This window comes from Rana temporaria, chromosome 3, assembly GCF_905171775.1.
Source record: "Rana temporaria chromosome 3, aRanTem1.1, whole genome shotgun sequence".
Classification (NCBI taxonomy): domain Eukaryota; kingdom Metazoa; phylum Chordata; class Amphibia; order Anura; family Ranidae; genus Rana; species Rana temporaria.
The window spans coordinates 447,076,641-447,100,063 of NC_053491.1; the positions used below are offsets into that span (position 1 = coordinate 447,076,641).

The following is a 23,423-nucleotide window of genomic DNA, read 5'->3' on the forward strand; positions in this document are numbered from 1 at the left end:
CGTCTGAAGTGTACGGCACTGTGAGCCATACATACTGCACAATGCGGGAGAACGGGCGGTGCATGCTGGTTATTCAGCAGCACCGAAACCCAGAAGTTTATGCTAGTGGGCTTCGCCTGCCCACAAGCAAGATGGGAACACCTGAGCATAAGGAATATAAGGTGAGTTTTTAATTTAAACATTAACTAATGTTTACAACACAAGCCAATGCAAAAACAATATCATATAATAATAACAGATATATTAAAAAAAAAAAAAAAAATTGTGGTTGGAACTCTGCTTTAAGGTGAAAAAACATGAGAGTTTACAACCCCTTTAAGCAATGACAGCCCAGTTTAGATTTTTATAGCTTTATTAACTAATAAAAATCCATCTTGTACTGGTGTGCTTTCAGTTCTTCAAATAACTACTTGTTACAAAATGAAGAATATACACTGTTTGTGAATGTTGGGAGAGTGATATTATTACCGCCATTTGTATTACTATTGTTTGAACTGTGCCCTGAGCCCACCCAGTTGTGTGACAATAGCAAATTAATATTTGCTATAGTCTTCCTGATTCTTCAACTGGCCAATCAGGAAGCAGATACTGAGACACGATCGGTCCGATTGGCGGGGGGAGTGCCAGGTTTGTTTTCCGCCCCCCCTAAAAATATTGGGGGGCCGCCACTGGACCTAAATTTAGAATGTGAGAAAGAAAAGGAAAGGAAAATGGAGCGAGTACAAAGAAGGGCAAGAAAGCTAATAAAGGACCTGGAAGATATTATTTGTGAGGAAAGGTTACAAGCACTGAACTTATTCTCTCTGGAGAAGAGACGCTTGAGAGGGGATATGATTTCAATTTACAAATACCGTACTGGTGACCCCATAATAGGGATAAAACCTTTTTCGCAGAAGAGATGTCATAGATATGCAATAAAGTCTGGCAGCTTACCTTCTCCATGTGTCCATTAGAGGCCTGACTCTCTTTCTGGCTGCCATTTATCATCTCCTCCCTGTATGGCTCCACCCCAGGCCATCCCAGGAAGTCTATATTAACTGTTGCACTGCAGGTCTGCTTTGCTGTTCAACTTTGTTTGTTAGCTTGTCTTCCTGTCTGCCCTGTGCTACGTTTACCTTTCTGTGTACCGATTATGGCTCGTCTCTGACTATTCCTGTTTGCCTGTGACCCTGACCTATTGGCCTGTCCCTTGGTTACCCTTGTCTGCCTGTTTCCCCGACCTCGGCTTACCCATCACCATCCCTTGTGTCCTCAGTGTCTGCTTCCCCTCTCTCCCTACGGAGCGTGACCTGGGGGGACCCCAGGGGCCGCGACCTGGGTTCAGTTGCAGCGAAGGCCATCCTCACCACTAGAGGCTCTGGTGAACACCTGCTGGACCCTAGACTCCACGCCCTGGGGAATCTTGGGTTCACGTTTCCTGTCCATCCGCAGCAGTCTGCTATTGGGTTCACTACCTTGCGGTGCACCCCTGTCTCCATCGGGGTGCATTTGTCACCTGGCCCCAGGTGACCTGACAAGGGAGTTTAACAAGACATGTGGCCACTCATTAAAATTAGAAGAAAAAAGGTTTAACCTTAAACTTTAAAGGGTTCTTTACTGTAGGAGCGGCAAGGATGTGGAATTTCCTTCCTCAGGCGGTGGTCTCAGCGGGGGGGCATCGATGGTTTAAAAAAACTATTAGATAAGCACCTGAACGACCACAACACACAGGGATATACAAGGTAATACTGACATATAATCACACACATAGGTTGGATTTGTGTCTTTTTTCAACCTCACCTACTATGTAACTATGAAAAGGAAATGGAAAGCTGAAATAATGTATAAGAAAAATAATTCAAGGCATTTTTTCCTCAAATATAGGTAGCTGTGATGCACATTTTTTTCTTTTGTTTAGAAAACCTAACACACTTACGCTGCTATGGACATGTTAGTAGCTGATACTGGACTGACTTCTGCTACTTCCTTGGCTTTCTGTAATGCTAGTTTTTGATTGGCAGCCTGCTCTTCCTCCTGTTCATCCTGCAGATAGATAAAGGTCAATCAGAGCAATAATATTCATACTATCAACAGTTTATACACAAGGCTTTACCCAAAATATACCTTGGTTAGCTCCTGAGCATTGGCCAGATTGTCCACAGCGATAGCCAAGAAGACATTCAGTAGTGTGTCTGTGTAGAATAAGCTAAGGAACATGTCCAACCTGCTATGTCACATAATTTAATTAGATAAACCTATTACATACAATTATATTTAATTTACTATATTAGTGGCAAAATTCAGGAGCAATTCAGTCAAACCAAGATATAGAAAGATGTTATTGAGACAATTTTTTAGCAATAATGACCACTGTTTTCTTTTTCTGTGCAGCCGGCCAGGAACCGGCCGAGATTCGAACCGTTAATGGGCAGGCTGAATGCACCCAATTGATCGATCGATCAACTTGGGTACAACCAGCCTGACGGATTCTCTTGCGATTTTCACTGTGTCTTCTCCCGGCGAAGAATAGTGCCCTATCATTGCTGTTGGTGGGACAAATAGTGTCTCATTGTTTGTACCCATCCCCTCCTTTCCCCCTGAAAGGTGCCAAATATTGGGGGGAGAAAATAAGTTTCACTTTTTGGCAGAACTCCACTTTAATCAGCCACAGAACCTGTGTAATTAATATGTGTTCAGGTTTAAAGGGATGAGGTGGCAACCCTACCCAGGATCCTTCTCATCTGCCTTCTAAGGTAAGGAGGCCTCTGATCCCATTGAGGGGGGTTGCCATTTGTTTGAGCAGCAGCCGCCAATATTGAGCACCAGCCGGCACTGCTAAACAGTACTGTGCCAATATGCCAATTTGAATGATTTGTTAAAAGTAAGTAGCTAAGCCTGCATTGATAGTGCTAATGAAGGCAGAGAGAGGTGGCACACGACAGCCTTGGATTTGTAGCTGTAATTGACAGCCTGGCTTTACCTTCTCTGTGGCATAGAAGGGAGAAGATAGCAGCTCCCAACAGTGGGAATAACTTGATCTTGGGCTACAGACTGCAATACAGGTTTGTCAGGGCTGGTGCAAGGATTTTTGACACCCTAGGCAAAACTTAATTTTGGCGCCCACCCACTTGGCTCCACCCCCTTGGCCCTGCCCATGTATACCCTACATTTTTCATGAAGTGCCCATCAAATGCAGCCTCACCAGCACCCATCAATGCAGCCGACCAGTGCCCATCAATGTTTGCTTGCTTCCATTCAGTCGGGAGTCCGGACACAGACTCAGCCGCCGCTGCGCCTCTGACATTATGTGCGAACGGAGCGGCGGCTGCCTGCTGATGCTAAGACTTAGTTGCTTTCTGCAGAGAGAAGAGAGTAGGAACACCAGTGGCCGGGCGCCCCTAGGTGGTTGCCTAGTTTGCCTGTCGGGGTGCTCTAGGTGGCTGCCTAGTTTGCCTGTCGGGTGCCCTAGGTGGCTGCTAGACATGTGCACACAAAAACATTTTTTTTTTTTGTTTAGTTTCGTCTCGTTCTGTAGTTTCGTAAAGATTCATAATTTTGTAAGACGCAAGTTTTCCTATTCGGACCCATTCGTATTTTCGTAACAGTTTTATTTTCGTTTGATACTGAATGATTCGTAATTCGTAATTTTGTACTTTCGTAAATGCATTGCGGCGGCGGTCACTCGTATTTTAGTTTCATTTTCAACATGCAGCTAATACATATTAAGACTTTCTCTTAAAGGAGTTGTAAAGGAAACATTTTTTTTGCCTAAAATTATTGTCTGCAAGGTAGACAGACAGAATAGTGTAATGATTCTGTTAAAAAACTAGTAAATACCTATTAAATTCCTTCATCTATATCACCTACATCATCCGGCATTCTAGTTTCTGTTCTCTCATTCACTTCCTGGTTTGCATCGTTCGTTCATGTAAGAACTACATTTCCCAGTATGCATTGCGGCACGTCCAGTAATTCACACCTCCTTAAAGTCTCTAACATGTAGAGAACATCCTGCCGCACAGATGTAGTTCCCAGGAGGGGGCGAGCACGTCACTGACCACCGCAGTAAAGCCTCCCTTCACGGTGGTGAGTAACAATCAGACAAGCAAGAAGGGAACAGAACAGAGAAGAAATAGAGCAACTTCTGAGCAAAAACTAACAATGAGAAAGTGAAAAGAGGAATGTCTGCAGGTAAAGGATGCTTATTATGAAAAAAAGTTTTTTCCTTTACAACCCCTTTAAGCCACACGGTCTGACTTTTTGCCAACAAACTTCAAAATTAGCGTTTTCCCAAAAATTCGACCGTGTGTAAGCTCCTTCGGACAAACTTTTTCGTTTTTCATCGGACAAAAGTTCGCTCTGCAAACGGACAAACTTGTCGGCAACAAAAGTCCGGCCAACTCCCTTCGGACAAAAATCCACGGAAAAGTTTGTTTGAAGTCCGATCGTGTGTATGAGGCTTTACACTGTCCAATGTGACTCCGCACAAAAGAGATAAGCTGATTGACTAAGATATTACCGTATTTATTGGCGTATACCGCGCACTTTTTTCCCCTTAAAATCAGGGGAAAATCGTGGGTGCGCGACATACGCCGATACCCCGTCGATCCCCGCTGTCTCTGACACTGTCCGAGCCGAGCCGAGTGTACTGCGCACTCGAGACAAGCCAAGAGGAGCCGAACACACAGGAAACCCGGCTCCTCTCGGCTCGCGCCAAAATCGAAAAACGGACACCGGTGACGCTCACCTCGATGGAAGCCGCAGACGGACACGCTGGACGAGACAGACACCTGGATGGAGGCCGCAGACGGACGCGCTGGACAAGACGGACCCCGCGCAAGGAAGCCGCAGACGGACACCCACAAGGCCGCAGATGGATGCCGGACAAGGCCGCCGATGGACGCAGGGCAAAAATGGACGTTTTCTTTTTTACCTTGCAGAACTTGGGGTGCGCGTTATACGCCGGGGCGCGGTATACCCCAATAAATACGGTAAGTAAGATACATCACTCACTAACTACACTGCCCAGTGCCCATTCGAAAAAACGATACGAGTACACAAATTTACGAACAGACAAAGAAACGGATTTACAAAACACACAAATGAAAATACGAATGAAAATACGAATATACGAAATTACGAACAGAAAAAGGATTTAAAATACGGAATGCAAATCGTTCGTTATAGATGTTATTTTCGTTCTTTTGCTGTTTCGGTGTTTCGTATTTTAGTAAGTTTGTCCAATCGTACGTTCGTATTTTCGCTTGTTCGTTATTTTGCTTATTCGTAATTTTCGTAATTTAGTACTTTCAGCTATTCGGAAGTTCGAATTGATCCGAATGTACGAATACTAACAAATTTGTACGAAAATCTATTCATTATCCATGTCTAGTGGCTGCCTAGTTTGCCTAGTAGTAGCACCGGCCCTGAGGTTTGTTAACCTTTAACATTAAATTCTTTATAAGCTGGATTCTGAGGACAGTGGTAAGGGAAGGATTTATGGAGGATACAGTTTCCAAAAAGAGTCAGAATGATGAAGTAGATGGAGAACACCATGCCTGATTTGACCCCACCCTGAGCCTTGATGCCATCATACATTACTTCATTCCAGTCCTCTCCAGTCAGTATCTAAAAGTGAGAAAAAAACAGGAAGGTTGATTTAGTAAAAATAGATAAACGTGCATAATGGTAACATACAGTCAGGGGTGGACTGACAACTCATGGGGCCAGTATACATAAGCAGTTCCCATACCTGGAACACAGTCATTATTGCTGCAGGAAAGCTATCAAAGTTTGTAGAGGGGGTTTTGTCATCAAAGTTAAACCTGTTAACAAAAAAAAAGAAAACAAAAAAGAAGCCGATGTAAATGTTGAGTACAAAGCTATTATGCACAGCTATTACTGTAAGTACCCGGTGGCCAGACAGACGGATCTGCAGAAGGTAAACCAGAAAAAGTCACGTGACACCAGGCTGTCACCTATCTTTAGATTTTATCCTTCCCAGAAGTCTCGTGCCTCCGGCTTTTTCTTTTTTTTTTACATCTGTTACTAGAGCACACAGGTCAACATCACGTCCCCTCACCATCACATATTCCTCCGTGTACATACAGCTACTTACTGTCCACCAAACAGCTGCATCCCCAGTAAGGCAAAGACCACAATGAAAAGGAAGAGCAGGAATAGCAAGCTGATGATGGATTTCATTGAGCTCAGGAGGGAGATCACCAGGTTACGGAGAGATGCCCAATATCTGCACAAATAAAAGAATAAGACAAAAATGGAAGAGAAATACCTTAATAATGTGAAATGAGCTTTGAATAATATTGAGTTATTGAGTAATATAAGATAACCCTTTTATCATTTATCAGAACTAACTTTCCCCATGCTTCTAAAAGCAAGGTACAGTATATGTAGAGATACTGAGATGTACACTATGGCCCAGATTCACATAGAGCGGGCGCACATTACAAACAATGTACGCTACGCCAACGCAGCGCGAGAGACAAGCATGGAATTCACCAAGCCAGTGCTCCCAACGCTGTGCTGGGTTTCGAAAGCGTACGCCAGCGTAGGTGGAAGTGGGCGTGAGCCATGCAAATGAGGTGTGACCCCATGCAAATGATGGGCCGAGCGCCAGATAGATACGTATCGCGAACTGCGCCGAGACGTGGACGCATCCCCCTGCGCATGCTCACAACCACGTCGGAACAACTGCCTAAACTACGCCGGATCACTGCGTACGGCGTGAACGTAACCTACGCCCAGCCAGACACGTCCAACGTAAAATACGCCGGCTTGTGTTCCCTGGTGCAGACCTTTGCATGTCTGCTGCTGGGTTACACCTCCTTTATTGGGAATAACTTTATGCCGGACGTACAACTTACGCGCACTGCGTTGGGCGCACGTAAGTTCGTGAATCACCGTATTTCACCAATTTGCATATTTGAATGGCTAATCAATAGGAGCGCCACCATGCGTCCAGCCTAAATGTGCGCCCACCCTACGCCGGCGTAGGCAAGTTACGTCAGCGGAATGAAGCCTGTTTTTAGGCGCATCTTAGTTTGTGGGTCTGGCGCACAGGTACGATGGCGCACATTTGCACTTACGTCGGCGTATCTTGTTATACGTCGGCGTAAGTGCTTTGTGAATCTGGGCCATAGATTTTATGTGCCATGACTTTCACGCAAACCAATCAATATACAATTATTGGGATTTTGTTTAATCAAAAACATCTAACAGAATACATTTTGGCCAAAATGTATGAAGATTTTTTTTTTATTATGGAAAATGTCTTATCGTAGAAAGTATAAAATATTTAATTACATTTTTTTTCAAAATTTTCGGTCTTTTTTTATTTATATCACAAAAAATAATCAAATACCACTAAAATAAATATCTGTGTAAAAAAAAAAAATGATATAAACTTTTGTTTGTGTACAGTGTTGCCTGACCAAGTAATCGCCAGTTTAAAATAGCGCTGTGCCAAATAGCAAAAAATGGCCTGATCTAGAAGGAGGTGAAATCTTCCAGGGGGGGCTGAAGTGGATTAAAAAAAATTGTATAAACCTAGCCATGAATAAAAAAAACAAAAACAACTAACATGCCAATTGTTATACTGAGAAGAATGGGAAATCTCTGAAGTCACTTACTTTGTAACCTTGAAAATGCGCAGCAAGCGGAGGGCTCTTAAGACGCTGATCCCAAATGAGGTTCCAGGCTTCACCATTGCCCAAATAACCTCAAATATGCTCCCAGTGATAACCTGCACAGAATAAAGACAAGAACCTATGTGTGGAAAGCACATGTATACAGGATGGATAAAAAGCAATGTTTTTTTTTTTTGGGGGGGGGGGGGGGTTAAATAAAAATCTGAATTTTTATTTTATTTAAATCAGATTTTTTTTTATAAAATTGATTTTAATAAATGCAGTTTAGGTAAAAATCTATCTAAAGATAGTTTTCTATTTAAGATACATTAATAATTTAGTTTATTCAGCATGAAATGGAGCTTAGTTATGTAGCATGAGGCTGTATATTCTGCAATATTTACATTTTTGGTAAACTCATTTACTAAATCCAAGCTCTGCAAGCTGAGAGAACATGCAATGCCGTGATGCATTCACACCATTTCACAGTAACCAGAAGATAAAACAAAGTTCAGGAATATATTCATTTATCCCATTGTTTTGCAAATCTATGTACACTATAAACTGTATGATTGAATCGGTTCTGATATCGCTGTTTTACTAACCTGACAGCTTATTATTCTAAATAGGAAACCTTCATTTTGTTTGCAAATAATAAATATTCTAACAGCAAGAACAAGTCCTTACATTTAAAGAGCACCTGTCATTTCCGATCCATCATGGCAGCGCCTGTTAGCCGGCATCCAATCACCTGCTGCCACCACATCCCTCACCTTGTTGTGTCACTGACGCATCTCCAGCCGTCCCATTAATGTGAATGGGACTGTCGGTGAGTCAACAGCGGGTCAGAGAAGGCGCCCCTTATGGGACAGAGACAACAGTTGCTCTTTAACCACATGCCGACCGTCCACCGTCTATTGACGGCGGCAGAATGGCACTCCTGTGCGAATCACCATAGCTATACGGCGGGCGCTTTAAGGAGTATAAAGGGTTCTTGCGACGCCGCATTGCTAAGGAACTGATGCGCGTGTCCACCGGTTGCGATGTCCGCCGGGCACCCGCGATCTCTCCTGACAGAGCGAGAAAGGGGATTTGTGTGTGTAAACATACAAATCCACATTCTGTCAGGAGTGAGGAGAGCGATCTGTTGTTCCTAAGGCAACTTTCACATGAGGCGGACTCCATCGATACGGAGTCCGCCTGCTCCCGCCGGCTCAGCAGAAGATCTCTCCGCTGAGCCAGCGGATGACAGGTCCCTCTCTGCTTACTGAGCAGGGAGGGGCTTGTGCAGCACCGCTGTCTCCTATGGAGAGATCTGATGAATACGGACAGCATGTCTGTTTTCATCAGATCTCATCCGATCCGCCATGGACGGATGGGGACGTATCGCCATACGTCTGAGGCCCCGTACACACGACCGAGTTTCTCGGCAGAATTCAGCCAGAAACTCGGTCGGAGCTGGATTCTGCCGAGAAACTCGGTCGTGTGTACACTTTTTAGCGAGGAACTCGTCGAGGAACTCGTCGGGCCGAAAAGAAAAAATGTTCTCTATTTCCTCGTTGTTCAATGAGGAAAGTCGGCCCGCCGAGCTCCTCGGCGGCTTCCACACTGAACTCGCCGAGGAACTCGATGTGTTTGGCACGTCGAGTTCCTCGGTCGTGTGTACGGGGCCTGATTTTGTCGGATCAGATCGGATGTCAGCGGGCATGTCTCCGCTGACATCCGACGCTCCAGGATTGCATGGAGCGGCCGTTCCTCCGACAAAACTGACAGGTGGACCTGAACTGTCCGACCGCGTGAAAGGGGCCTAATGCCGCGTACACACGATCGGATTTCCGATGGAATAAAATCCGATGGAATTTTCCGTCCAAATTCCGATGAAGCTGACTTTCATCAGTCTTGCCTACACACGATCAGACTAAATTCCGAACGTCCAAAACGCAGTGACGTAAAACACTACGACGAGCCGAAAAAAATGAAGTTCAATGCTTCCGAGCATGCGTGGACTTGATTCTGAGCATGCGTGGATTTTTCTCCGATGGAGTTCCACACAGACGATCGGAATTTCCTATCGTTTTTTTTTTCCAATCGGAAAAATTGAAAACATGTTCTATTGTTTTACACCGATGGAAAAAAGTCCGATGGGGCCCACACACGATCGTTTTTTCGATTAAAAAAGTCCTAATGCTTAGGAACAGCGATCTCTCTTCTTCCCTTAGTCAGCCCCATGCCCCACAGTTAGAAGCACTCCCTAGGAAACACATTTAACCCCTTGATCGCCTCCTAGTGTTAACCCCTACTGGATATTTCATGAATACGTTTCATGTCCTGTTGTAACACTGAGCAATGTGTGAATGAATACTAACAGCAGCATTCATCATGGAACATACCTGCAGGCCACTATTACCAGGCTTATCCTGTATCCTACAACAGAAACCTTCTCCAAGAAAACAATGCAGCAGTTCCCCGATTATATAAAGTAACATGATTCTGTCTAACAGGTTCACAATGTAACCTTTATTCTTAGTGGGTTCAGCCATATTGGGAAATCAACTGCTGTCTCCATATCAGCACTGTGCCAAGTCCTCAGGACTCTCTATAAATGTCTGCAGCAATTTTGAAAGAGGAACTGCAGTCTGCTTACATAATTTGTAATAAAAAGATCTTTGCAATTTTTAAGCTTCCCTCCAACCACTTTGCATATTGTTTTATATATACTGTGATTCTGTATTTGCCAAATATGCTGCAGAAATCTCCCTCCACTAAGTCTTGCTGCATCCATTTTAGCTGTGGGCAGCTGAAGCTGCTGCCTGCTCACTTCCTGGATTTACACAGACACACCTCCTGCTCTGCAGCTCTCATTGGGCTGCTTATGACTCATCCCCCCTCCGTTCCTGGCAAACTCTCACAAGTGTGAGAGAGAGAGAGCTGTGCATGATGTCATAAGCCTAGGATAATGACCAAACAAGAAACAGGAAGTGGGCTGTATAAGGTTTTACTGTCAGAAAAAATGCTTTACTATCCAGAGTTAAAACAACAAGATACAATAGATGGAAAGATGAAAAAAATTACTGAAGTTCCGGGTTACAGCCTCCAGTGAAATCTTAAGTATCCAACACTGCCAGGTGTGACGGATGTCTGCCACCCCCTTCTAAACTCACAAACACGTGAGTTTAACAACAGTGTGCATGAGCCTAAGGGCCCTTTCACACGTGCGGACGAACGGACCGTTTATTACAAGTCTGTTTACGGACTTGTAATGTATCCCTATGGGATTGTAGACGTTAGCGGATGATGCATCCGCTAACGTCCGTAACGATCTGCGTCTGCAAAGTTCCGCTTTTTCAGACGGAAGAAAACCCTATATTTCTTCTGTCTGGCGGAACGGTTCCCCATAGGGGAGAGCAGAGCAAAGACAGGGCAGTCTCTGCACAGTGTGCGGGGACCGCCCTGTCCGCCGACAGCTCAACAGGGATTTACGGAGGATCCCCGCTGAGCCGACGGACACACACGGGGCGGATCAATACGGATCCGCTCCGTGTGAAAGGGCCCTAACATGAGCCTTAAAAGTGGCAATCTGCAACAAAGTTTGTTAAATTCCCTGCAGTGTAAATAGATCACCGAGAGGGGAGAGTTATTTTCTCAACAAATATGGAGTTATTCTTTAAGCAAATCCAAGCAGCTAATCTTTAAAGTGGAATTCCACCCTGAAAATTTTTATTTTTTTCAAAAATTCAAAAAAAAAATGAAAAAATATTTTTTTAGACTTACCAGAAATAGCTGTTGCTATGTTGCGTAAGTCCGTAATTCCTCTGTCCTCCTGCGGTGTCTTCCTGTGAATGGAGAGAACTGCCTTCTGGGAACTGTGTGTATCCCAGAGAGCAGCTGGCCCATTCACAAAGAGCCACGCGGTTCACACATGCGCAGTAGGAAATGGGCAGTGAAGCTGCACGGCTTCACTGCCTGTTTCCCTTACTGAGGATGGCGGCGCCGGGCGCCATCAGCATCGAGGGATCGGACTTGGGGCAGCTGACATCGCGGGTGAGTAGGACAGGTAAGTACAGTGTTCATAGCTGCTGACTTTTTCTTTTTTGAAAAGCGCGGGTGATACCCTGCTTTAAGTTTTTTTAATTAAAAAAAACACACATATATATGGGTTTAAGAAGTTTATGTAACTAGAATAGATGCTCACATATAATTAAATGAAGTGACAGTAATCTCACAACTGCAGAATCAACATTCTGCTACAAGAACACAGGGCTGTCTTAATGCATGGGCACCCCTGGGCACTGCCCATGGGCCCCAGGTCAGTGTTGCCAAGCGTACGTATTTTATGGACAGTTCGTAAAAACGGGCACTTTTTTCCCTCGTTCGTAAATGTCCGTGGTTGCAGGAATGTGCCAGTAAAAAATAGCTGAGATCGGTTCGGCTTGGAACTGCGCATGGAGATTGGAGGCAGGAGGTGATTGGAGGCAGGGAGTGATTGCTATGACTAAGCACTAGTTTCAGTGCGAAACACGTCAGCAGTTGGTTTTTATTTTACTTTGCTGTGACTTGTAGTGCTGTCCTTCTTTCAATAAAGGCTACAATCTGTTCAGAGTGCGGCTGTCCAGAGACAATTTTTGTTCCTGCTTTGAAGGCAGGGAGTGATGGTGGCTGTGGTGGCACCGCAGAGGGGGATGGAGGCAGGGGGCAATGGAGGCAAGGGGAGATTGGAGGCAGGGGGAGATTGGAGGCAGGGGTTGTTAGTGGCAGGGGGTAATTGGAGGCAGGGGGTGTTGGTGGCACCGCAGAGGGGGATGGTGGTACTGCAGAGGGTGGGGTATGGAGACAGGGGTTGTTGGTGGCACCGCAGAGGTGAATCGAGGCAGAGGTGATTGGAGGCAGGGGGCCTGGGGGAGAATAGAGGCAAAGGGAGATTGGAGGCAGGGGGAGATTGTGGCAGCGCAGGGGGGTGAAGGCATGGGGTGTTGGTGGCAGAGGGGGATGGAGGCAGGGGGTGATGTGACTAAATAATTTGCCCTTATTATATCGAAAATAACAAAAATATTTTTTTTATATTAATATCTACCTTAAATCACATTGCTATTTGCCTAGTGTACTTGTTTGTAGCCTAAATACTATAATGTACACCTAAAAATGTAATTTAGTAACTTTTGTGAAATGCCAGTAAAAATGTGGCTGCGCCAGTAAATTTCAGGTGTCGTGCCAGTAAATTTCAATCTGGTAGGTTGGCAACACTGCCCCAGGTGCATGGGGGGGCCTCAAGATAATCTTGCATTACATCATACTTGCCAACTGTCCCAGATTAGCTGGGATAGTCACGCTTTTTACTAAGCTGTCCCAGGATGGCATTGTCCCGAAACCTGCACTGTGCCCCACTGACCTGTACTGTGTCTTGCTGCCTGCCCCCCGTACTGTGCCCTATGTGTTGATTAGCCTTTGGATTATGGAGTTTGTTGGTTTAAAATAGATTTTATTGATTTTATTGAACATACTAATATATGTTTAGTTTTATCATCAACTATTTATACTTTAATTCTTGAGAGTGTGTAAATTGGGGCAGGATGGTAGGGGCACCAATGTATTACTTTGCCCAGGGGCCCATGATGCTATTAAGACGGCCCTGCAAGAACAAAATACATATTCCATTAATTATCCATTTATGTTTTTAATAATCTCATACTTACGGCACAGTCAAAGCAGTTAAACGATGAATGAAAATAAGGCCTGGTTCCAAGACCGTACATTTTTATAAACATTTCGGACATAAAGAGCCCAAGGAAAATGAATTCTGCATAGTCTGCAAGAATAGAGAAAAAAAATGATCAAATATTTCCACCTCTGCGATTTACAGATTTACTGGTTACAACTGAAAGGAAAGTATTTGTCTGTATTACTAATAGCAAGCAGGCCGATTGTGTCTGTCATGATAAATGAGAAAATAAAGGAAGTTGGTTGGTGTGAGTGACACAGAAAATTCTCTTTCAGACACTTGAACACAGGAGTCCCGTAAGGACCGAGCCTCTGGGATTTATTATTTACAAGTTAAAAATTGTTTTTTTGTGCTAGAAAATTACTTAGAGCCCCCAAACATTATATATATATATATATATATATATATATATATATATATATATATATATATATATAAATTATATACTTTCTCTCACACTGTATTTGCGCAGTGGTCTTACCAAGCGCTCTTTTTTTGGAAAAAATTGACTTTAAAAAAAATATATTGTGAAATAATGTTACGCCAAGTAAATTGATACCCAACATGTCACGCTTCAAAATTGCGCCTGCTTGTGAAATGACGACAAACATTTACCCTTAAAAATCTCCATAGGGGATGTTTAAATAATTCTACAGGTTGCATTTTTTGACTTACAGAGGAGGTCTAGGGCTAGAATTATTGCTCTTGTTCTACCGATCGCGGCGATACCTCACACGTGTGGTTTGAACACCGTTTTTATATATGTAGGCACTACTCACCTATGCGTTCGCTTCTACACGCCAGGTCAGCGGGACGGGGCACGTTTAAATTGTTTTATTATTTATTTTACCTTTTATTTTTACACTGTTCTTTTTAAAAAAAAATAGTCTCACTTTTACAAGGAATGTAAATGTTTGTAATAGCAAAAAAAGCATGACAGGACCTCTTAAATATGAGATCTGGGGTCAAAAAGACTGTCATTAAAAAAAAATTAAAAAAAATGTCTCTTAAAGAGCTATGGGCGAAAGTGTCGTTTTGGCGTTGCTTCCGCCCTGCCTTGGTATGGAGACAGGTGGGGGCTGCCTTCCCCTCTCTCGTCTCCATACCAAGCACAGAGGAGGACCCGATCGACTCCGAAGCTACCAACGGCTCCAGTAATAGGCGGAGGGCACCAGAGAGCGGTGGGTTGGGGGGCCGTCACCCGCTGCCGATGCAAGTGATCTTGCGGTGAATCCCCCGCAGAAACCACTTTTATCTGAAACCGGACCGCCCGCTGAAGAAGAGGATACCCGGGTTATGGTAGCTAGCTGCTGACATAACAACGATATCCCTCTTCAAACTGCCGACGTATATCGGCGTGAACCTGTCCAGAAATGGTTAAAATTGTGTGGCAGGGCAAAGTTTAAATAGAAATAAAAATCTGTAAATCGCTGTAATACATGAAGATTTCCCAGTCACTCCTTAGGACACACTTAACCCCTTCCGTGCCATCTAGTGTTAACCCCTTCCCTTCCAGTGTCATTTACACAGTAATCAGTGCATTTTTATAGCACTGATCGCTTGGCTAATATTTAAGTAACATATTTGTTGTTTGTTTTAATTGTTCCCTTTTTTTCTTTCTGTAAGGCCTTGTACACACGATCAGTCCAAACTGATTAAAAAAGGAACTGAAGTTCAGTTTCATCGGTCCAAACCGACCGTGTGTGGGCCCCATCTGTTCGTTATCCTTCAGTCCAGAAATTTAGAACTTGCTTTAAAATTGAAATGCCCGATCGGTCAAAACCGATGGTTAGTACGCAAAAGCATCGGTTCCAAACCTGGGCATGCTCAGAATCAAGTCGACGCATGCTTGGAAGCATTGAACTTCGTTTTTCTCTGCACGTCGTGGTGTTTTACGTCACCGCGTTGGACTCGATTGGTTTTTGAACTGATGGTGTGTAGGCACATCAGACCATCAGTCTGCTTCATTGGTTAACCGATGAAACGGAACTTCAGTCCGTTTTCATCAGTTTGGACTGATCGTGTGTACAGGGCCTTACAGCTAAGATGCCCCACTATATTTTTCTTTTTGTATTTGATAGGGTTGTCCCGATACCACTTTTTTAGGACCGAGTACAAGTACCGATACTTTTTTTCAAGTAGTCGCCGATACCGAATACCGATACTTTTTTTTAATGTGTCCCCAAATGCAGCCATGTCCCCCCCATATGCAGCCATGTCCCCCACATATGCAGCCATGTCCCTCTAGCCATGTCACTCACATATGCAGCCATGTCCCTCTAGCCATGTCCCTCACATATGCAGCCATGTCCCTCACATATGCAGCCATGTCCCTCTAGCCATGTCCCTCACATATGCAGCCATGTCCCTCTAGCCATGTCCCTCACATATGCAGCCATGTCCCTCTAGCCATGTCCCTCACATATGCAGCAATGTCCCTCTAGCCATGTCCCTCACATATGCAGCAATGTCCCCCTAGCCATGTCCCTCGATGCGGCGGCGCGATGCGGCGGCAGCGGCGGGGGGGGAAAGGGGGGGAAAAGTATTCTATTTAGGTATCGGGGGTATTTGCGCGAGTACGAGTACTCCCGCAAATACTCGGTATCGGTCCCGATACCGATACTGGTATCGGTATCTGGACAACCCTAGTATTTTTATGGCAATAAAAAGAAAATAAAAAATAAATAAATAATAATAAAAAAAGAATAAAAAAAATGTTTTTTCCAAAAAAATTTAATAATACTGGAGGCATTTTTTTTGGGGGGGGGTAGGTAAGAGCTATATACCATGGGCAGCGTAACGTATGCCATTTACGTTACGCCGCCGCAAGTTTTACAGGCAAGTGCTTTATTCACAAAGCACTTGCCTGTAAAGTTGCGGCGGCGTAGCGTAAATCACCCGGTGCAAGCCCGCCTAATTCAAATTAGGTGGGTAGGGGGCGTATAGCATTTAAATTAACCACTTCCAGACCTGCGCACGACGATGTACGTCCTTTTTTTAAAGATGGATATCTCGGTAACGGCAGCAGCTGCTGCAACAACCGAGGTATCCATCTTTAGTGTGCGCGGTCCTGTACACGATAACGGCGGTCTTCGCGGCGGATTCGCCGAGAGATCGCCGTTATCGGTGGCGGGAGAGGGCCCCCCCCTCCCGCCGCTCTCCCGCGCCCTCCGCCGCTTACCGGAGCCGTTGGGGGCGGCGGAGGAGATCGGGTGTGCTCGGCTGCTGACTGGGGACGCGACTGAAGGAAAAATCTCCTTCACCCGTCCCCATAGCTCTGCTGGGCGGAAGTGACGTCAAAACGTCAGTCCCGCCCAGCCTCTTTGAAAAAATGACAGTTTCAATTTTTTTTTTTCTTGCATTTTAGTCTAAATATGAGATCTGAGGTCTTTTTGACCCCAGATCTCATATTTAAGAGGACCTGTCATGCTTTTTTCTATTACAAGGGATGTTTACATTCCTTATAATAGGAATAAAAGTGATCACATTTATTTTTATTTTTTTTTTCAGTGTAAAAAGTAATAAAAGAAATAAAAAGAAATAAGAAAACCCCCAAAAATTTTTTTTAAAGCGCCCCGTCCCGACGAGCTTGCGCGCAGAAGCGAACGCATACGCGAGTAGTGCCCGCATATAAAAAAAACGGTGTTCAAATCACACAAGTGAGGTATCTCCGCGATCGTTAGAGCGAGAGCAATAATTCTAGCCCTAGACCTACTCTGTAGCTCAAAAAATGCAACCTATAGAATTTTTTAAACGTCACCTATCGAGATTTTTAAGGGTAAAAGTTTGACGCCATGCCACGAGCGGGCGCAATTTTTAAGCGTGACATGTTGGGTATCATTTTACTCGGCGTAACATTATCTTTCACAATATATAAAAAAATTGGGCCAAATTTATTGTTGTCTTATTTTTTAATTAAAAAAAGTGATTTTTTTCCAAAAAAAGTGCGCTTGTAAGACCACTGCGCAAATACGGTGTGACAAAAAGTATTGCAATGACCACTATTTTATTCTCTAGGGTGTTAGAAAAAAAATATATAATGTTTGGGGGTTTTAAGTAATTTTCTAGCAGAAAAAACTGTTTTAGTCTTGCAAACACCAAATCTGAAAAACACCTAAGGTCTGGAAGTGGTTAAGCGCGTTCCCGCGCCGAACGTATGCGCGCATGCGCCGTTCCTAAAGTTTCCAGATGTGCATTGCGCTAAATGACGACACAAGGACGTCATTGGTTTCGACGTGAACGTAAATGGCGTCCAGCCCCATTCACGGACGACTTGACTTAATTTTTAAATTTTGACGCGGGAACGACGGCCATGCTTAACATTGGTTGCCCCTCATATAGCAGGGGCAACTTTACGCGTCGCAAATCTAACGTAAACATCGTAACTTCACTGCGTCGACCGCGCGTACATTCGGGAATTTGCGTATTTTGCTAATTTGCATACTCTACGGGGAAAACGACGGAGGCGACACCTAGCGGCCAAAAAAAAAATTGCATTTAAGATCCGACAGCGTAAGAGCCTTACGCCTGTCGGATCTAATGGATATCTATACGTAACTGATTCTAAGAATCAGTCGCATAGATACGACGGCCCAGATTAGGACTTACGACGGCGTACATTGCGTTGCGCCGTCGTAAGCCCTTTGAGAATCTGGGCCAAAATGTTTATATTAACTTTCCAAAAATCACAAATACGTATATTTCTAAATCTGTTGTGATTGCCTTTTTTCATTTTCCATTCCCTGCCACCATCTTCAATTAAAATTTTCCCTTTCTACCCCAGTAGAAACAAGTCAGGACACTCTCTACTTTGCAGATCGAGAAAGGAGCTGTGTGTTAGTGGACGTCCTGACACTCCTGCTCGCCCCCTCAAGAGGCTTTCTCCACACCAGGGAGAAAGCCTCGCATTACGGTGTGGAGTTACAGACAGAAGAACAGGAAGTGAGGATTTCTCAGAAGAAATAAGGACATTTAAAAGCAAAATGGAAGGATGAGGTAAGTGAAGGAGGACTGCACTAAGGTAAAGGAAGCTGTTAAGGGGGAAAAAATGTTTCCTTTACAACCCCTTTAAGTCTGTAAAAAATTGTAAAACTAAAAGCTGTTCCTCAAAATGAAAAGTGTGTTGTTTTTAAAGCAAAGACAAAGAAGTAATGCATCAACTCACAGAGAAAATTAGTTAGCTGATCAGGCTGGCCGTAGTGCACAATCGCCACGCACAGCGTGTTTAGAGCTACGAGGCCTAAAACCACCCAGTAAAAAGCCTGAGTCTTCACCATACGCCGAATGTAGAAACGTAGGCGTCTTTCCTTTTTGTGTAAGTATGAAGCGTTTTCCAACTTGGCACTTTTTATACTGGCACGGGCAAAAGGGGAGCCTGTGGGTAGAGAGAGAAGACACTTAGAAAATGTAAAGGAATACATAACTGTAACCATCGGCTTAAAGTGAACCTGACATGACCTAAAAATTATCTAAACTTACAATATCATTACAATATTTTTTTTTTTTTTTTTTCAGATTAATTCTTGTTTCACTGTGGGGACCCTTGAGTCTTTAGTCCAGACTAGCCATTCTCAACCAGGGTTCAGTGGAAACCTAGGGTTCCTCCAAAGTTTGTTAGGGGTTCCTTGAGCTGTGGCTGATTGACCTCCTTTTTTAAAGGGGTTGTAAATGCATTAAGGTGAAACAAAAAAAACCTGCCAATGACGGCCCCCGTTTTACTTACCTGAGCCCGTTCACCTGCTGCGCTCGCCCCCGACGTCCTCTACTTCACTCAGTCTGGCCGTTGATTGGCTAGATTGGATGGACTGAAAGCAGCGCAGCCATTGGCTTGCGCTGCTGTCAATCACATCCAATGACGCGGTGCGCCGGGGGCGGGGCAGAGTAATACAGTCGGCGGCTATAGCTGTATCACCGAAGCGCGCCCGCAATACCTAACCCCCATGGGGGAGAGCTCCCATAAAGGGGGTTAGTTCTTGCAGGGAGGTGCGGAGACAGCCACCGAGGGACCCCAGAAGACGGGGCCACTCTGTGCAAAACGAGCTGCACAGTGGAGGTAAGTATAACATGTTTGTTATTTTTTTTTCTTTAAACGGGAACCTTTAGTGTCCCTTTAACCACTTCCCGACCGCCGCATGTATATGTACGTCCACAGAATGGCACGTACAGGCAAATGGGCGTACAGGTACGTCCTTGCCTTCTAGCGGGTGGGGGGTCCGATCGGGACCCCACCCACTACATGCGGCGGTCGGTAAGCCTCGGGGAGCGATCCGGGACGACGGCGCGGCTATTCGTTTATAGCCGCTCCTTCGCGATCGCTCCCCGGAGCTGAAGAACGGGGAGAGCCGTATGTAAACACGGCTTCCCCGTGCTTCACTGTGGCGGCTGCATCGATCGAGTGATCCCTTTTATAGGGAGACTCGATCGATGACGTCAGTCCTACAGCCACACCCCCCTACAGTTGTAAACACACACTAGGTGAACCCTAACTCCTACAGCGCCCCCTGTGGTTAACTCCCAAACTGCAACTGTCATTTTCACAATAAACAATGCAATTTAAATGCATTTTTTTGCTGTGAAAATGACAATGGTCCCAAAAATGTGTCAAAATTGTCCGAAGTGTCCGCCATAATTTCGCAGTCACGAAAAAAATCGATGATCGCCGCCATTAGTAGTAAAAAATTTTTTTTTTATAAAAATGCAATAAAACTATCCCCTATTTTGTAAACGCTATAAATTTTGCGCAAACCAACCGATAAACGCTTATTGCGATTTTTCTTACCAAAAATAGATAGAAGAATACGTATGGGCCTAAACTGAGGAAAAAAACATTTTTTATATATGTTTTTGGGGATATTTATTACAGCAAAAAGTTACAAATATTGAATTTTTTTCAAAATTGTCACTCTATTTTTGTTTATAGCGCAAAAAATAAAAACCGCAGAGGTGATCAAATACCACCAAAAGAAAGCTCTATTTGTGGGGAAAAAAGGACGTCAATTTTGTTTGGGAGCCACGTCGCACGAGCGCGCAATTGTCTGTTAAAGCGACGCAGTGCCGAATTGTAAAAACGCCTTTGGGCATTTAGCAGCATATTGGTCTGGGGCTTAAGTGGTTAAGGTGTCTGCATAATTCTGAGGTCAACGGCACATGGTAAAACCAGTTGCATGAAGCCAACAATCTTTTAAGCCATCTGTAGGGATTGATTTTGACCACCACTGTAAGGGCTGCCTTATTCCGCATGACCACAAATGTAAGGCCCCGTACACACCATAGAATCCATCCGCAGATAAATCCCAGCAAATGGGTTTCAGCGGATAGATCCTATGGTGTGTACACGCCAGCGGATCTGTTTCCGCGGATATATCTCCCCTGGGATGGATTCCAGCAGATCGAATATTTGCTGACATGCAGAACATATCCATCTGCTGGAGTCCATCCCAACGGATGGATCCGCTGGTCTGTACAGACTCACCGGATCCATCCGTCCGAAGGGATCCCCCGCATGCGTCGTAATGATTCGACGCATGCGTGGAATTCCTTATATGACAGCGTCGCGCACGTCGCCGCGTCATAATCGCGGCGACGGCGCGACACGTCATCGCCAGAGGATTTCGGCACGGATTTCAATGCGATGGTGTGTACACTCCATCGCATGAAAATCCGCCGAAATCCTCGAGAGTATTTATCCGCGGAAACGGTCCGCTGGACCGTATCCGCGGATAAATCCTCCCGTGTGTATGGGGCCTAAGAGGCATTTTTTTTCACTGACCACCAATGAATTGGTTTTAGTAAGGGTTCCTTGAGACCTGAACATAATTTGAAGGGTTCCTCCGGGGTAAAAAGGTCGGGAAAGACTGGTCTAGGCTGTAAAAAAAAAAGCCTGAATTTCTTTCCAAGTCCAAATTTAGACCCAACCACCTTCATTGTCATTCAGCTTTTAAATAAAAGAGCCTCTGTTGTACACCGACATTGAATGAAAGTTGGTGGGATTAAGCACCAGGAGGCCGTGGACCATAATCATGACTTGGCTAAAGAAAGAGACCTAGGCCTAGGATTTGAAGGTCACATTCATTGATTTGAAGACTGACACAAGTGCTTCTTAGTACAATAAGGTGTCCAAACTACAGCTGCATTGGTAGCCTAAGCACTTTTTAGCGAAACTCAGGTTCACTCTAAAGCACAGGTGTCAAACACAAGACCTGCAGGCCGAATCCGGCCCTCCAAACCATTTCATGTGGCCCTCGTACCTCTCCTGCAGCTGCAGGAGAGCTCCAGCCCTCCTCTGGTCCTCCTCCAGACCCTTACTTTCTGCTTTCAAGCAATGCATCCAGCTTCTTCCCAGCAGCAGCATAAGGAAAGGGGGGTGCACTGTGATGTAAGGGAGAGTGGGGGACTCGACTCCTGATGGTGGGGTGGCTCTTGACATCTAATGTAAGGGGAGGGGATGCGCTGGACATCTAATCTTACAGATACAACCGACCCTTGTGAGGGCAATCAATCATAATGCTGATGCGGCCCACAATGAAATTGGGTTTGACACCCCTGCTCCAAAGCATCACTCTACTTTAAGGTAAGTTGATATTGTAGGACATGGTAGTCAATTCACTTTCCTCAGGGACGGTGCAGGGATTTTTGTCTACTCTATTCTATTTCAGGTACTTATATAGTGCTGTCAATTTATGCAGCGCTTTTTTAATATATATTGTACATTCACATCAGTCCCTGCCCCAATGAGCTTGCAATCCAAGGTCCCTACCTCACATTCATACATACACATACTGGGGCCAATTTAGACAGGATCCAGTTAACCTACCAGCATGGAGTGTAGGAGGAAACCGGTCTACTCAGATGAAGGAGCATTTTGCTCTCCCTGCCCCCCCAATTTTCTGGTCAAAGATAAAATAGCCAATAGCCCTTGTGTCATAGCATATATGTGACAAGATCTCATTTAATTCTTAAATGCACTAAAATGCAAGGTGCAATTTTCTGCACATGGAAATTGCATGGTACAAACGCATCATGCATTTTCCATGTGGCTGCATTTTTAAACAGATGCCATGACCTTTTCCCAGCAGAAAACACAGGCACAGCAGCCCATTCAAACGAATGGTGTGTCGTGCCTGCACACCTGGGCTGTGATGTAAAGAATCGGGGTAATCGCACAAAACTGCGATTCGGACCTCGGCTGGAAGAAAATTTTACTAATCGGACCTCCATGAATTTTAATTCAATACCCCTGGCCTAGGGTGTCTATTTGCATGCCTCACTGTGTCCATGTGCATGCCTCACTGTGTCCATATCCATGCCTCACTGTGCCCATGCCTCACTGTGTCCATGCCTTACTGTGTCCATACCTCACTGTGCCCATGCCTCACTGTGTCCATGCCTTACTGTGTCCATACCTCACTGTGCCCATGCCTCACTGTGCCCATGTGCATGCCTCACTGTGTCCATGTGCATGCCTCACTGTGTCCATGCCTCACTGTGTCCGTGTGCATGCCTCACTGTGTCCATGCCTCACTGTGTCCATGCCTCACTGTGTCCATGTGCATGCCTCACTGTGTCCATGCCTCACTGTGTCCATGTGCATGCCTCACTGTTTCCATGTCCATGCCTCACTGTGTCCATGTCCATGCCTCACTGTGTCCATGCCTCACTGTGTCCATGTGCATGCCTCACTGTGTTCATGCCTCACTGTGCCTCATTGTGTCCATGCCTCACTGTGCCCATGCCTCACTGTGTCCATAACTAGACTTACGTTTAACATGGAAGTATATAGAGGGGGTGCCCGGCTTTGAAAAATCGGTGCTCCCTGGCCGTATGTCCACCAGACAGCAAACTTTGCACACTTATAGAGGATAATTGTGGCTACATGATTTTCTGGTCCAGAGGACCTACGGCCGGCTGGTACCGGGTCCTCAAAGTTACCAGAGAAATTACCGTTTAACATGGGAGTCTATGGAAGGGGTGCCAGGCTTTAAAAAATCGGTGCTCGCTGAATGAGCGGCTAACGGCAATCACGCAGGACAAGATGAAACAGTTCCATAAAGTCTGGGATCCATGGATCTCCTATATAACTGGAG

General features: G+C 44.8%; 1 protein-coding gene across 7 annotated transcripts in view; it reads right to left on the minus strand.

Annotated features, from left to right (window-relative positions):
• CACNA1A (calcium voltage-gated channel subunit alpha1 A) overlaps positions 1–23,423 on the minus strand; it is a 301,437-nt gene that overhangs the window by 181,996 nt on the left and 96,018 nt on the right. For all 7 annotated transcript variants that reach the window (XM_040346583.1, XM_040346582.1, XM_040346580.1 and 4 more), the window contains 8 exons: positions 18,506–18,715; positions 13,316–13,428; positions 7,629–7,741; positions 6,098–6,229; positions 5,732–5,804; positions 5,490–5,607; positions 2,104–2,171; positions 1,916–2,022 (listed from right to left, as the gene is read on the minus strand). In XM_040346583.1, the coding sequence (XP_040202517.1) occupies positions 1,916–2,022; positions 2,104–2,171; positions 5,490–5,607; positions 5,732–5,804; positions 6,098–6,229; positions 7,629–7,741; positions 13,316–13,428; positions 18,506–18,715 (934 nt within the window). The remainder of the gene's footprint in view (positions 1–1,915; positions 2,023–2,103; positions 2,172–5,489; positions 5,608–5,731; positions 5,805–6,097; positions 6,230–7,628; positions 7,742–13,315; positions 13,429–18,505; positions 18,716–23,423) is intronic.